At 26.6% G+C, this 17,481-nt stretch overlaps 1 protein-coding gene across 1 annotated transcript; it reads right to left on the bottom strand.

Moving 5' to 3' along the window:
• Positions 1–241: 241 nt before the first annotated feature.
• Positions 242–1,523, bottom strand: LOC110607821 (peroxidase 63). Its single transcript, XM_021746985.2, has one exon. The coding sequence runs from the start codon at positions 1,416–1,418 to the stop codon at positions 465–467; it is 954 nt and encodes a 317-aa protein (XP_021602677.1). The 5' UTR covers positions 1,419–1,523; the 3' UTR covers positions 242–464.
• Between the last annotated feature and the right edge of the window lie 15,958 nt (positions 1,524–17,481).

The raw sequence follows: 17,481 nt of genomic DNA, 5'->3' as shown, positions 1-17,481 counted from the left end.
GTTGCAGGTTGATAGTCTCTTTTCAGATTGATGCTATCAAGTGCGTTCCAACAAAGAGGAAAGTTGAGCAGCGATTTAAATGGCTTAGAATACAGTGAATTTGACTGCTTTTTTTTTTTCTAAGTTTGTTAAGGAAATCAAAGGTAAAAAATTTAAATATACGTCCCTCAGACAAATCGTTGCAAGCATCAGCGATGAAAAGAGCCATGTCAAGAAATTACAAAACATATTAAGAACTAGATTTTCTCAAGAAAGCGCAACTAAACAGAATATGTATAATTCAAGCTTCATATCAAGATTGGTCCAGACGAAGATTGTATACTTTCAGATCCTCACAACTCACGACCCAAAGAATTAATACAAAAAATAATAATAATATCTTCCATCTCCATCACGATCACCCATTATCTCTTCTCTTGCCTCAATCATAAACAATAAAAATAAATAAAAGAAATTTCAAATTTTCAGTTGATAGCATCACACCTGCGCCTAATCTCACCTCTCCTTCCTGTCTTCACGCCATAAACACTAAGCTTCTGCATTGCTCTTGCAAAATCCTGAAAGAACTTGTTCTGATCCTTGGCGTACATCTCCACAAAAGGCCTGGCCCTTGGATCGTTATACAACCCATGATCTGACTCCAATAGCCCCAACCCTCTAGGCAAATTCTGGAAATACATGTTGTCGAACTTGTTTGGGGTCATTATATCATTGAAGACAGACAAAGCTGGATTCTTGTGATAATCAGCACAGGCTCTTTGCAGCCCCTGAGCAAATCTAGGATTGTAATGGGTATCATTGTAGATGTAACTGGTGAACTCGTTGCAGTGAGAGAAGCCTATAGTGTGAGCGCCGCTCAACGCCACCATTTCTTGAATACTGAAACCTTTGGAAGCAAAGATGTTAATGATTTGCGACATGGACATGGTGGGTTTGGGCAGATTTCCATCTACATAAGAGGACTTAGAGGTGCGATAATCTTTGCGGCCGAGGAGAACATTGTAGTAAGGACCACCAACCATAGTGACGAGATCACGGGTGGCAACGGCGAGAATATCTGCGCAGGAAACGGTGTTGGGACAAGAAAGCTCGAGGGCAGTCTTAGCACGAGTGACGAGATCGAAGGCGTCACCGGGAAGGGAGAGGTTGATGTCGGCATCACGCTCGGCAGAGTTAAAAGGAGTAGAGGAGACGAGGATGGAAGCGTCACAGCCATTGAGGATACAATCATGGAAGAAGAGGCGTAGAGTTCCGGCGGCGGTGGTTGGGCTGGTAATTTGCTTGTTTGTAATGGTTTCTTGCATGATTTGAGCGAATCTTGGACAGGATTTGTCGTAGTAGTTGTAGGAAAGCTTAGATTCGGAGAGGAATGCCAGAAAAGAGAAGGAAATCAGGAGAATGAGGAACGGCTTCGCCATGGTTCGTCGACGGAGAGAGAGAAAAAGAGAGAGAGAGAGAGAGAGAGAGAGAGAGAGAGAGAGAGGGGCGAGTTACTTAGCCAGGATGGAGGTGAGGTGCGGAAGTGGAGAGTGAGTGGGATAGATGTGAGGGTTTCACTTTGGAGTTCCGACAAGGAGAGAGAAGAGAGTGCACGCGCCAAGGTCACTATCTTGCCAATCACCAATTACGGGAATGTGTGCTGGAAACATGGGCCCACAAGCCAAGGGCTCCTTTGTCATTCCAGTAGGAGGAGAGAAATATTTGTAATTTAATATTTTACTTTAAATTATTTTCTCCATTTTCCATCATCTCCTCTTTAAAAAGAAATAATGAAATAAAAACAAAGTCTGTATTCTTTCTTTTTATTTTTCCTTTTCACATTTTTCATATCTATAATTTAAAAGTAATTTATTTCTCCTAAAATGTTCAATTTTAAATTATTTATTGACATTTATCAATTCTACCCTTATCTCAAAATGATTTTTAAATATAATAAATAAATCTCATAATAATAAAAATTTTAAAAATTACATTTTTCATGAAAAATTTAATAGAAATAAGGGTTTTCATGAAAAAACAATCAATAATTATATATTTTAAATATTCGCTGATTAAAACAATTAATAATTATATTTATAATATTAAATTAATTTTTAAAATACCTTTAAAAATAAGATTATGCATCTTTGTATATCTATATTCACTTTAATTTTAATGGTAACTAAATAAATATATTTAAATTATAAAAAATATTATTTTTAAATACAATTTGAATAAATTCATAATTTTAAAATTATATTTAAAAGTAATTTTTAAAAAATTTAATTATTTAAAAATAAAAAAATACTTAAAAAATCTTTATAATTTTATTAATTTTTTACATTAATATTTATAATTTAATTTATATTAAAATAGTATTTATAATATTGTATCATTAATTTAAAAAAAAAATTTATAGACATAAAAAATTCATACAAAAATTATATCACAGAAATTATTAATTTAATATAAATTAAATTATAAATTTTGAAATAAAAATATTAAAAATATAATATATTTTGTATATTTTATTTTTAATTAATAATTATATTTTAAATATCATTCAACATTTTTTATCACATCAAAAAATTACTCCCATTTACTAATAATATAATATGATAAGTATTATTTTAACGTAAATAAATTATAAATCTTAAATTAAAAATGAATGAAATTATAATATTATTTTTTTATTCTTTTAAAAAATAATATTTTTAATTTAATTACTTAAAAAGAATTTAAATTTTAAATATTTATTAAGTCATAATTTAAATTAGGGTCCAACAAATAAAAATAAATCAATTAACTTAAAAAATCTCAACCGTTGCCTATATTTATATTTTAATTTTAATTTTTTAATTTTGCATATATTTATATTTTAATTTAAATGACTCAATTTTTATATTTTAACATAATTTTAATTAATTTATAAATTTATAAATTTAATAGTTTATATATTAAATTGACTAGTATTTTACGTATATTATTATTATTTTTTAATCAATGAATTGATTAAAAATTATAACATTTATATTATTTTGTATTTTAATTTAGAGTTTAAATTTTAAATAAATTGATTCAATATTTATATTTGAATGTGATTTTAATTAATTTTTAAAATTAAAATTAAAAATAAATTATCTGATTGTTAAATATGTAATTAATTTTTATCGTGATCAATTTTATTTTATAATAATAATTATAAATATTTTATAATAAATATATTATTTAATTAAAATAGCAGTATATTTAAAATAATTTAAAATATTTATTATAAAAATTTCATAATTATTATGTAAAATAAAATTTATCAACCATCAAAATAGTCGACAATAACAGTTAAATTATTATTATTTTTAAAATTAAATACATTATTTAATTATAATTAAATAAAGTAAGTGTGAGTTAATATTATTTTTATATATAAAATTAGTTTATATTTAAAAAGATAAAAAAGTTAAATTTAATATTTTATCTAAATTTTTATATTTTGATTTTTAAAACTAGACTAAAATTATATTAAATATAAATGTTAGACCAATTAATTTAAAATTTAAACATAAAATAATATAAATATTAAACTTTTTCATTGAATCATTAATAATAATAATAATAATAATAATAATAATAATAATAATAATAATGATATATCCGCTAAATAATTAAATTGTTAAATAAACCGTTAAATTTAAAATTTTAAACATTAATTAAAATTATATTAAAATATAAAAATTAGATCAATTTAATTAAAATTAAAATATAAACATACATAAATATTAAACTTTTTGAATCACTGGTGGATTACCGATGAAAAATATGTCATCGATGGTTATCTATGAAATATTTTTCAAGGTAATTTTTTCTGATATTTATCAATTTATTTTATTTTTAGTATAAATATTACTGACAAAATTATATCTTAAATAATTACTCATGACTTTTTCTGATAGCTAATTTTCTAATTCATACTTAATTTTTATCATTGTATTTCTTGTTATTTAGAAACATTACCTATAAACTTTGTATAGTACATAATTATATATCTGATAGATATAAATCAATGGCGGAGACTGAAATTGAATATTTGGAGACTAAATTTTAAATGATAATTTACCTATTAATTAATAAAATATCTCTAATTGCATATGTTTTAAATGATAATTAACTTTTATTATTAAAAATAGTTATATAGTATATTTTAACTATTATATTTAATATAGTAATTAATTTTTTTAGAATTTTTTCTTTTATATACATATGATAACAAATAATTAGAAAGGAATTCATTTTTAATTTTATTATGAAGTTTATTATAATTTAAATAAATTGAAATAAGTTTCAGCTAATTACTCTAAAAAAAAATTTATTAATTGAATAAATTAAAAATATATATTAACAAATTAAGAATTTAACACAAAAATAGAGCAAATAAATAACTAATTAAGAAAATTTAACTCAAATAAATTTCAAAGGAGTGAAGAAGTGGATGGACTGTATCCATTAGTTTTTTATTTTTCTCAATAATGGGATTTCTACATTTTTATTAAATATTTTTTTAAATTTTTTATATTTTATATATAATATAAGTTTGGTATTTACCCTTTTAAGTTTAAGAATTGAACCAAATTTAAAGAGTTGTTATTGTAGCCCATCAAACCACAACTTCCTAAATAAATTGACAGAGGTCAATCTTCATACTAAAATTTTTTTTAGCAAAATACAAAATTAAATTTTTTAAAATTATTAAAAATGACACCACACATAATTTGTGTCCTTCCCTAATATGAATGTTAAAATATAAATGAACAAATCTATATTTAATCTAAAGAATTTAAATAAATACAACATCAATAATCTATTGAGGATTTCAATTTTTCTTAAATTTTATGGAAAAAAATTTATTAGTACAATGTTGGAGTGTTAGTATATTATCTGTACCAACGAAAATACATGAATTAATATGAAAAATACTTATAGTATAACAACAAACTCAAACTGAAATTCATATTCAAAACCCATCAATGAATGTATCATGTTTCTAACATGGAACCTTTCTTCCACTACCACCATTCTCTTAAGTTGTCTTTGGTGTGTCTAGATAGAGATTGTCTCAATTTTCTTTTTTCTTTGGTGTCCGGGAGTTTAGCTCTCGTCTTCTAGGGATGCTTCGGCTCCCCTTTGCCTCGTCCGGACAGATAGGAGCCTCCTTTCCTGTCAGTGCTCGGAGAGTGGATTTCTCCTCTTTCCACCTCCGATTAGTTTTTCTTTCTTTTATTTTGGCTTTTTTTTGTTTTCCCGATGAGCATATCTGGTGCAGATATTGGAGGTCTCTTTGTTTATTTGCTTTTTCGTTAGTGGGTCTTTTATTTTGGCTTTTCTTTTGTTTTCCCGATGAGCAGATCTGGTGCAGATATTGGAGGTCTCTTTGTTTATTTGCTTTTTCGTTAGTGGGTGTTTGTTTTCTTTCTTGGTTTTTTTTGGGTTGCATGTAAGTTAAAAAAGCACTTTTATAGTCTACATTTTTCAGCTGCAGAAGAACTTTGAGTTGTGTTCCCTTTGTGGGCTTTCTCCGTTGCGGTGGTCTTCATGTCAAATGCAGTGGTCATAGGTCTATTTAGTGGTATGGTACCTCCTTGAGACGCTCATGATGCCTCTAGCTGCATCCGATCCCTTAAATGACGAAAATGACCTAAAGAAGCTCTACCTATTGCCTATGGTCCATCTGGTGGTGCTCCATCTCTCGATTTGAAGACTACATGCTTGATAGTGCCTTGTCTTACTCCTTTTCGGTTGGAGTTGTCTGGATGTTGCAAGCTCTTGTACTTTTGGAAGGCTCTGCTTGGTTGTGCTCTCTCTCCCCAGATCTTCAATATGTCTTCATGTCGTTGGGCCATGTGTAGCCGAAGACTGTTTTTCCTTCCAGCATAGACGGCTGATCCCTCCATAAGTAAGAGCAGCACTGCTCAAGATGTGCCCTAAGTTTGGTACCGAGTTAGGTCTCTAGGGTTTGGATCTGTTGGGCTTTATGTTGGGTTTTGAGGCTTTTAGGCTGAGTGGGCCTCTATGTGGGTGTTGATCCCATAAGCCTTGGAAGAGTTTGATTTTGATGATACCTAAACTTAATGAATTATGTTTATCTAACCATCTTTGATATTGAAAGTGGAATATCTGAAAAATATTGAAGACACAAGGAAAGGCTACACATCGAAAAGAATGAAGACTGTTATAGCAATATAAGATGAATCAAAGAAAGAAGAAGTATAGAAAGGTATCTCTAGGATTTATTATAAAAGAGTGAGTGAGTTGATGTGGCAATATTGATGAACCTATTCATCTCATTCTGTTTTTTGAAAAACAAAAAAAAATATTTTAAGTTATTTTTTCTTAACTATTCTGAAAGACTAAAATTAGACATCTAATTTTAGAAACAGTTTAAATTTAGATATCTAATTTGTGCCTGTGTTCATTTTTAGTTAACTACTTTCAGACTGCGAAAGCAACTGATTTCAATTTGCACAATTTTTAAATGGTTTAACGGCTAATTTTTCAAACTTATTATCGTTAATCTATCTCTGCAGCTAAAAAAAAAATAATTTCAGACATCTATTTAAGAGAATAAAACTCTTCATAAATGAATAATGAAAGCACAAAATTCTTGTGAGCATTTTGATATCTTTGCATTAAAAGCTTTTCATTCTCACATTTGATCTTCATTGGCAAATTTACTCTCTCTCTCATCTTAATAGCATTTCTATTGTATCTGATAAAAGTTATTGAGAGTATTTTTCTTCTAAATCAAAACTTATATAAAGTTGTTCAAGTGTGTGGTCACTTGATAGAGGTCCTAAGCACCTGTTAAAGTTTAAGTGAAAGTTTGAGTGTGAATCAAACGTGTAAAGGTATACAAGCACCTGGAAAGCTTGCTGGTTGCATGAAAAGTTATTCTCTTGTCTATTAAAAAAAGGCTCAGTGGAGTGAAGACTCAAGGAAGGACTTAGGGAGAGTGTATGTAGGTTAAGTTAGCCGAACCATTATAAAATCTCTGTGTTTGATCTTCTTCTCCTTTATCGCTTTACTTTTAAACTTATTAATATGAGATATCTGTCTGTGAGTTAGAAGTACTGCTGATGAGAATTTGATAAAATTACCTTGCTATTTTAATCAATGCTTTCCTTAATTTGCTTAAGTTGTTTACTGGTATACTTTTTATTAAGTATATTTAAAAATCTTTTACGAAAACACTTGAAAAGTTTATTTGAATCCATCACCTTTTACACTCAGAATTAGTAGCCATAATTTTTCATTAAAGCTTTGAGCAAGGGCTAAAATATTGGCAAAGTGACCCATTTACCCCCCTCTTATTCACTTATCTTAGGACAACAAATTGGTATCAGAACTCCACTCTCTTGCTTTAGATTCAAACACCTTAAAGAGATCCTAGAATGACTAATTCTTCTAATTCTGCTGGTATACCTACACCTTTAGCTAAAGGCTATTCAATCACATGACCATCTCTTTTCAATGGCACAAATTACTCTTTTTGAAAAGTTAGAATGAAAATTTTATACAATCCGTTGATATAAGCTTGGCAAAGAATTATTAAAGGTCCTAAATTTCCTATGCTTGCAGAAGGAACGAAAAGGAAAGCTGAGAAAGAATACACTGATGCTGATTGGAAAAAGATATCTGCAAATGCTAAAGCCTTAAATATACTTCATTGTGCATTAGATGTAATTGAATGTTCAAGTTGTGAGTCTGCTAAAGAAGTATGGGACAAGCTTGAAATGACTTATGAAGGCATAAATCAAGTGAAGGAATCAAAAGAAAACTTGCTGGTTTGTGACTTCGAATTTTTTGAAATGAAACCAGACGAAAACATTACTGAAATGAGTACTAGGTTTACTGATCTACTCAATCTTCTAAAAGAACTTGGAAAAAGCTTTGAGCAGGCTAAGCTTGTGAAGAAAATTTTGAGATCACTGTCGAAGTCTTGGGAAGTAAAAACCACAGTCATTTTTTATACAAAAAACTTCACAAAGTACACATATGATGAGTTGATTAGATCATCAATTGCCCACGAAATGATGTTCAAAAAGGAAATCACAGAAGAAGAAAAAGGCAAGAAATGTATAGCTTTGAAATCAGAAAAGCTGGCCAATGGAAAAAAGAAGTCTATTGCCTTGAAAATAAATACAAGTGAATCCTCCAGCTTATCTAGTGATGAAGAAGAAATGGCTACGTTAGCAAGAAAATTCAGAAGAACTTTTAGAAAAGGTGAAAGCAATTAAAAAAGATTTGTCAAAAAGTATAGATCTAAGAAAGACTCTCAATCACATCCTCATAAAGACCTAAAAGAAGTTATCTCCTATGAATATAACAAGCCAGGTCACATCAAACCTAACTGCCCAAAAAGCAAAAAGAAGATAAAGGAAGATAAAGAAAAGAAGGTTATGGCTGCTATATAGAATGCAACTGATGAAAGTTCCAGTGATTATTCAAACGAAAATAATGAAGCTAACCTTCGGTGTATGGCTCTTAAAGAAGAAGCTGTTGAACTTTCAAAAGAAGAAGAATTTGAGGTAATCGAATCTGAACCACTTAACATAGAAGAGTTAGAGCTTGCTTTTCCCAAAGTTTATGATGAATATAAAACGTATAAAAGAAAATGTGCATTATTAAAGCTTAAAAATGCATCTTTAAATATGAAATTATCTCTCTTATTATGATTTTAAAAGAAAATGAGGTTTACAAAGCTCAGATGATTTTATTTAATGACTTGAAAAAAGAGTTAAAATTTTCAGAACAAAACTATGAAAAACTTTCAGAAAAGAATAAAGTTCTTGAAATAAAAATAGAATTTTTGAAAAATGATTTTGCAAAATTCACAAAAGAAAGACAATCTCTCGAGCTTCTAAGGTTCACAAAGAATATCTGGAGAAAAATCAAGAATTAGATATAATGGTTTTGTAAATCATAATTATAAATACATAAATGATTTTGTGAAAGGATCATCATCGTCTTTCCTAGCATTACATATTTTTACTGCAATAAAAAATGCCATATGTTTCATTCATGTCCTATAAGAAGAGAAAATACAAAAGTTAAAAAAATCTGGGTACCAAAAGGTTTAGCCCCTGTTTTTACTAATATACAGAGGACCCAAAAGAATTTGGATACTTAAATTAGACATCTAATTTCAGGTTTGTCTAAAGCATAAAGAAAAAAATAAATAAGTGGCATATTGACAGTGGGTACTCACGTCATATGACTAGAGACAAGACCTTGTTCAGTAAACTAATTATGAAATCAAAAAGATTTGTAAGATTTGGAGATAAAGGAAGAGTACAGATTATCGGAAATGGAACAATTGGATTAAAACCATGCATTGAAAATGTGGCACTTGTTTAAGATTTGAAATATAACCTATTAAGTGTAAGTCAACTTTATGACAAAGGTTTTAACGTAACATTTCTGTCCATAGTGCAAGTCAACTTTGTGACAAAGGTTTTAAGGTAAACATTCGTGTCTACACACTGTAAAATTTTTGATATGAATGATAATACCCTGTTTATAGCATCTCGAACAGACACTATGTATATGTTTGATCTTAAATGTTTTAAAAACAGTGAAAAAATTGCTTTGCTAGTTTTGATGATATCAACTGGTTTTGGCATAGTAAGTTAGAATATGCAAGCATGCATTTAATTTTAAAACTTTCAAAGAAAAATCTTGTTAGAAGTTTACCAAATTTAATTTTGAAAAAGATCATCCATGTAAAGCTTGCTCAATGGGAAAACAAACAATAGTCTCTTTTAAACTGAAAAATGAAGTTTCAATATCAAGACCATTAGAGTTATTGTATCTTGATCTATTTGGACCAATAATTCCCACAAGTTTTGATGGAAAATTGTATGCTTTTGTTATTGTTGATGATTATTCAAGATTCTTTTGGATTTTCTTCTTGGCTCACAAAGATAAAACTTTCAATATTTTTGAAATTTTTTGCAAACATGTTCAAAATAAGAAAGGATATTACATTACATCTTTGAGAAGTGATCATGGAAAAAAATTTGAAAATCACATGTTTAACAGCTTTTGCTCAAATTATGACATATTTCATTATTTTTCTACTCCAAGAATTCCACAATAAAATGGAGTGGTTGAATGAAAAAATAGAATCTTACAAGAAATGGCTAGAGCAATGTTAAATGAAAATAACCTTTGCAAATATTTTTGGGCTGAAACTGTCAATACACCATGCTACATTGTTAATAGAGTTACCATTAGAGCCTTTCTAAATAAAACACCTTATGAATTATGGAAAGACAAGAAACTGAAATTCTCATATTTTTATATTTTTTTAATGTAAATGCTACATTTTAAATAATAAAGAATATCTTAGTAAGTTTGATAGAAAAGTTTTCGAAAGAATTTTTTTAAAATATTCTTCTACAAGTAAAGCTTATAGAGTCTTTAATAGAAAAAGCTTGATTATTAAGGAATCTATCAATATGGTATTTGATGAATCTAATCCTACTGTGCAAAAGAAAGATTTTTGTGAAGCTAATTTTGAACAGATTTTTAGCAAAGAGAAAATAGATAAGAAAATAGCAGATGAACAAATTGTTGAAACTGAAGCGATCATGGAGCGACTCCAACTAATAAGACAAGTGAAGAGCAACAACCGAATGTGAAAGATTTGCAAATCAATGATCAAGTCCATGAGGACCTTCTATAAGGTTGGAGATGTCACAAAAATCATTCAAAAGAAGATATAATTGACAATCCAAATCAAAGAACGACGATAAGGAACCAATTGAGAATATATTTCGGTAATATTGCTTTTATTTTAAAATTAGCATCAAAATCTTTTGAAGAAACTCAAAATGATGAAAATTAAATTCTTGTAATGCAGGAAGAATTAAATTAGTTTGAAAGAAATAAGGTTTGGAAACTCATTCTAACATCTAAAAAATCAATCTATCATTGGTACTAAATGGATTTTTCAAAACAAAATGGATGAAAGTAAAAAATTTAGTTAGAAACAAAGCTAGATTAGTAGATACAACCAAGAGGAAAGAATAGATTTTGATAAAACCTTTGCTCCCGTTGCTAGAATTGAAGCTATTAGAATGTTTTATACTTTTGCATATTTTAAAATATTTATGTTATTTCAAATAGATGTTAAAAGTATATTTTTAAATGGTTACATAGATAAAGAGATTTACATGGCACAACCCTTAGTATTTGAAGATCCAATTTATCTAAATTATATTTTTAAACTTTTAAAAGGTCTTTATGGTTTGAAATAAGCTCCTAGAGCTTGGTATGAAAGATTGAGCAAATTTTTATTAAAAAATGACTTCACAAGAGGAAAAGTAGATACAACTTTATTTATAAAAGCTCAAAAGAACGATATTTTGGTTGTTCAAATTTATGTTGATGATATAATTTTTGATACTATTAATGATTCTTTATGAAAGAATTTCTCTAAGTTAATGCAGAGGAAATTTGAAATGAGTCTGGGAGAACTTACATTCTTCCTTGGACTGCAAATTAAGCAAGTAGCTGATGGAATCTTCATAAATCAATCGAAATATATCAAAGATATGATGAAGAAATTAAAGATGAATGAGCTAAAAGGAATTGAGACTCCAATGAATTCAAATATTAAATTGGACAAAGACGAAAAAAATAATGAGATTTATTTGACAGAACCCTCAGTATTTGAAGATCCAATTTATCTAAATTATATTTTTAAACTTTCAAAAGGCCTTTATGGTTTGAAATAAACTCCTAGAGCTTGGTATGAAAGATTGAGCAAATTTTTATTAGAAAATGACTTCACAAGAGGAAAAATAGATACAACTTTATTTATAAAAACTCAAAAGAATGATACTTTGGTTGTTCAAGTTTATGTTGATGATATAATTTTTGATACTATTAATGATTTTTTATGAAAGAATTTCTCTAAATTAATGCAGATAAAATTTGAAATGAGTTTGGGAGAACTTACATTCTTCCTTGAACTGCAAATTAAGCAAGTAGATGATGGAATATTCATAAATCAATCGAAATATATCAAAGATATGATGAAAAAAATTCAAGATGAATGAGCTAAAAGGGATTGGGACTCTAATGAATTCAAATATCAAATTGGATAGAGACGAAAAAAGTAAAGTAGATTAGAAATTATATAGAGGTATGATTGGTTCTCTTCTCTAGCTCACTGCATCTAGACTTAATATTCATTCTAGTGTGTATCTATGTGCTAGATTTCAGTCTAACCCTAAAAAATCTTATTTGATTGCTATTAAAAGAATTTTTAGATATATGATAAGTACATCATCTATTGGTCTCTAGTATCCTAAGTGTGAAAATTTTAATCTTTTGGAAATAGTGATTAAAATTTTAATATTCTCTTGTTGTGTTTTAGAGGTCCATTTTCTTTAGTCTATTTGTTTTAGGTTTGTACTTGTTTGCTTGCAATCTGATTAATGAATCTATCTTTTGACAAAAAAGTTGTATTTGGTTACCTTTAGGTTTGTAATATACTTGATCTATGTCAATAATACTTAAGATTAAAAGCATAAAATTTTAACAAGATTCATTCTTTCATATAAGACTATTTTAATGGGCATACTTTATTAATCTTTTATAAAATCATTAATTATAAGCTCAGAACTATCAATATATCATCCAATTACACCCAATTAGATGTCTTATAATAAATACACAAAGTAAATTAGTTACTCTCATTTTTGTTTTGAAATAATAATATATTTATTATAGCTAAATACCATAAATTATATTCTTAACTATATAGACAAAGCCCCCTCATCAACAAACTAGAATTCTTTTGACTTGAATTCTTTATCCTTCCTCCACTTTAGGTCAAATCCCCTATCTCTTCCTCCATAGAATTATAATAAGTAAAATGTTAAGTAATTTCTCTATAATATTTCTATTTATAGTGTTAGATCATTCAATATTAATTTGTTTAGAAATCTGACTCAATTTAAAAATAATACAATAAATAAAAGATATGCTTTATCTTGAAAATAAATCTCTATTTATTGAAAAATATTTTTATCACTCTAATTCGAAAAGAGCATTTTCAAATCCTATTAAGATTATGAGTGACAGATATAATAATCTCCCTCTTAACTTAAAATCTATTAACCATTACAACATCAACTCTCTAGTGCCTTTGATAATCAAACCTCAACATTTGAGTTTCAACTATGATTCTTTATATTCATCTATTCATCTTGAATATAGCTTGCTTCTTTCTTCAAAAATTTTTGCATGATCAATTTTCTTGATTTTGTATGAAGAGTTTTCACCACTACCTTGAGTTTGCATTACAATTGCTTTCATATTTAACCCCATCAAATCACCGCTCATAATCTGATACTAATTTATTATAATAATTTATCTAAAAGTAATACATCAAATTTTAACGTGTCTTATCTCATAATATAAAATTTATGTCTATGACATATTTTCTTCCACTAATCTCTAATAAAATTATCAGTTCTATCTACTCATTAAGTCAATTACGTCCAATTAATTTCTCACAATAAATTATTTATAATAAATATATTAGTTAATATTTTTATTTTTTTTTAAAAATAACTCAATATATTTATTATAACTATATTACATTATACAATATATGGAGAAAGAATAATTATTATTTGAATTCTATGCCTAAGAATAATTATTATTTGAATTCTATGCCTCTTTCCAAAGTTGAAACTTCTCTCTCCATAAGATTACAGTAGACAGAAAGCCAAATATTCTATTTATAATACTTATATTTATAGTATTACACTATTCAATCATAATCTATTTAAACATCCCACTCAATTTGAAAAATACTACAATATATAAGAGATCTAGTACTCTATCTCAGAAATAAACATGTATCTATTGAAGAATAATTTTTTCATTCTAATTAGAAAAAAATAGAGAAATACTATAAAAAAAAAAGAAATAGAAGAAAATTGAATATACAATCCTTAGAAGCAAAATAGCTCAAAATTTAACGTTTGTTTATTTATGAAAAATAATTTATATTTAAAAAATATTTATATAGAAAATATTTTATACAAAATAACTTATTTTTTATTATTTAATTTTAATTTAAGAAGTAAAATATATTAATAAAATTATATATAAAGATATTTAATAAAATTATAAAAATATAAAAAATGATTTATTTGTTTAAAAAAGTAACAATTATTAAAGACCAAAGAATATGAAAACCTTGAGAAGATACAATGGGATACTGATTGATTTGTAATGATGCAATTTACAATTGCATCCCTTAATTTTACCATTAGTTACAAGTTTATTTATTAATTTATTATTCAATTTATTTTCTTTCTTTTTATCTCTTTCTTTACCTTTATCCTCTCTCTCCTTAAAAAAAAAGTGAAAATATAATTAATATATAAATTTATAAATAATATAAAATTAAAAGATGAAACTTTAAACAATTACAATATTTATAGATTAAATCACAATTTATCTTAAAATATTAATAGAAAAATAAAAAATAAAAATGAAAAATAATCTAAAAATGTGACAAAAGAATTGTTTTAAAAAAAATAAATAGTTTTAATTTTTGAAATATATGACTCACGTGTTAATAATAATAGGAATTGGAATTAAACAGTACACTTCTCATTTTCCCAAAAAAGGTCCAAGTGAAATGACGATGATGCCCATAGGGTGCAACTTCAATTTAGATGCTACGGATGCGGCGAGGAGAGTGGGCCCGGTGTCGTCATCCATACGGTTACATAAAAAAATAGCATTTTCCGAAAAATAACAAAAACAATAAGAAAAGAATACGTGTCATCTTCATATAGAAAGTGCTAGAAAGGCACAACGCTGTCTATGGCGCATTATCTTCGCTGCTCACATGACCAATCATCTTGAGATTTGACCTTCTATATTTCTCATACGCGGCAATTTACTGGCATGGATCCCAGCTTTTCATTAAAAAAAACAGCATTACATAAATAATAATAATAATAATAATAATAATAATAATAATAATAATAATAATAATAATATTCACAGTTTTTATATAATAATAAATATTCTGAATAAATATGATAAATTTTATATACTATTTTTTTAATTTTTAATTTTTTTAAAATAATAATAATAATAATAATAATTTATAAATTTAAATATAATCTCAAAATTTATTTATAAAATTTAAACTTTAAATTTTTTATACATTTTATCTCATAAATTTAGGTAAAGCAATACAATTTTTGCAAGGATTATTTAAAAAAATGTTTATCTGATTAAAAAAATAAAATAATACTTTATAGTAAAAGTGACATAATAAAAATATAGATATAATATTTTAAAGAAATATAAAAAATTTAGAATTTAAAAATATGAATTTACGTTTTTATCTTATATAGAAAATAAAAATATAGAAAAACTTTTTTTTTAAAAGTAGGAAAATCACAACTTTACCTTTCAATTTGAAAAGGTGAATTTTATGGATATTCTTGTAATTTTAATAATTTTTGAAAACTTTTTTTAAAAGGAAATGCCGGTGAATTCTTTTGAAAATTGTCGCTCCTATTCTGATAGTCCTCTTTATAAAGAAAGTGAAAGTTACCTTTGACAAGCAAAAATATCCAAGACATACCCTCAGATTTTTTTTTATTAGACTATGATTATAATTAAAATTTGAGTAAATTACGTTAAAGTCCAATACAGTCTTTAAATTATTTATTTTTAAAAAATTTATAAAATAGGTATTAATTTGACATAATTTAATGATTAAATAATATTATATAATAAAAGATATTTATTTATTTTAAATTTTATTTGATTTCAATGAATTATTTTTTGAAAAATTTATTTTTTATGAAATAATTTAATTAAATTAAAGTAAGTTTCTTTCTCTTTTACTAAAATTTATTTTTATTTATCATAAAATTAAGAAAAAATACCAACCAAACATATACATATTTAATACTTTCCAAAAATTTTAAGTTATCTAATTAAATTATTCTTGATTAAATAAAATCTTAAAAATGATTAATAAAAAATTAGATAAAAAAATTTTAATTTAGTGGAATCAAAATATAAAGACTAAATTATTAAATTTTAAGAATGAAGAGATGTAATTTATCAAAAGTCATGATGGTAAAATTACAAGTAATACATATATATTATATATAGAAAGAACAATGATATTTAATAAATTATATAATTTTATATTTGAAATTATTTGATTGGAGTAACTGCATTTTTATTTTGAATTCGAACACATGGTAATTTTAACTTTTTACCATACGATAAATGGTAAATGAGTAATGAGGTGGCACAGGTGTATGCGGAAAGAAGAGGTTGGGAATGCTATTTCTAGATTAGGGTACATCCAAATAAACAGCTAGCTCAATTTTGGCTCCAGCCTATTCCCAGCGCATACATTCACATAACTCGCTTTCGTATTTGGTGAAATATGGTCTCACTTTTGCAAATTTCCTCTTTGTGACAAGCCATACACCGACAGAAAAAGAGCCATATCTTCGGGGAAAAAAAATAAAATCAAGCCATATTAAAATAAAATAAAATAAAATAAAATAAAATAAAATAAAATAAAAATAAAACTTTTATCAAGCGCTAGCCTCATCCATATTAGGTATAGTCACTCTAGCATGGTGATGAATGAGTCGGTGCAAACGTTTAATTTAATCAAATTTTATTTGGATGAATTTAAATTATATATAATTAACTTTAAGATAAATTTTAAATTTAAAAATATTTAAATTAAATTTAGAGTTTGTGTTTAATATTTGTTAAATATATTTGTATATCAATAACTAAAATAATTGATATCACGTGAAATTTTTTTTGATTAGCTAAAAAATGATAAATTTGATATTCAAATTAATAAATGGCATTTTTAGAAAGTTTTAGATCTAGAAAAGAGGATTTAGAGAGTTGTACATTGCGTATATTGAGTGTTGCTATGATCATGTTTACATAAGGTAAGAATTTGATTTTTGTTGTCTGTTTTTTTGAGTAATTCGGAGGTTACTAGTTAGTAGACCCACTTTTTTAGGGATATTTTATGATTCTGTTTCAATTGGTCCTTATCTTATAATGGACGGTCTAAAGAATCCTTACTTGATTTATTAATGCAGGGCGAGTGATTTGACTCTAATGCTACTTGGTTTGGTGATTTTGAGCTGGATAAGGCCCTAACTTCTTGGTACTTATTCAATCTTATGCTAATTAAAGGATCAACTTTTGGAGTTTTAAGCACTTGTTCTAATAATCTATTGGTCAAATAGTAAATTTCAGAGTTTTTAGGATGAGTCATATCACTAGTTACCTTTTGGTCTTAAGTCTTTAGTTTTTAGAAGGTCCTTAGCTTTGACATGAGCACACTCTCCATTGGTTGACATTTTGCCTCGCGATCACTCCCTTTCATCCATTAGTTTTAAAATAACTTGA

This window comes from Manihot esculenta, chromosome 15 (assembly GCF_001659605.2).
Source record: "Manihot esculenta cultivar AM560-2 chromosome 15, M.esculenta_v8, whole genome shotgun sequence".
NCBI classification, from domain to species: Eukaryota; Viridiplantae; Streptophyta; class Magnoliopsida; order Malpighiales; family Euphorbiaceae; genus Manihot; species Manihot esculenta.
This window is presented reverse-complemented; position numbering and strand designations above follow the sequence as displayed.

Excerpts from the sequence above, each read along its gene's own strand:
- LOC110607821 (XM_021746985.2), bottom strand. The coding sequence starts at position 1,418 with ATGGCGAAGCCGTTCCTCATTCTCCTGATTTCCTTCTCTTTTCTGGCA.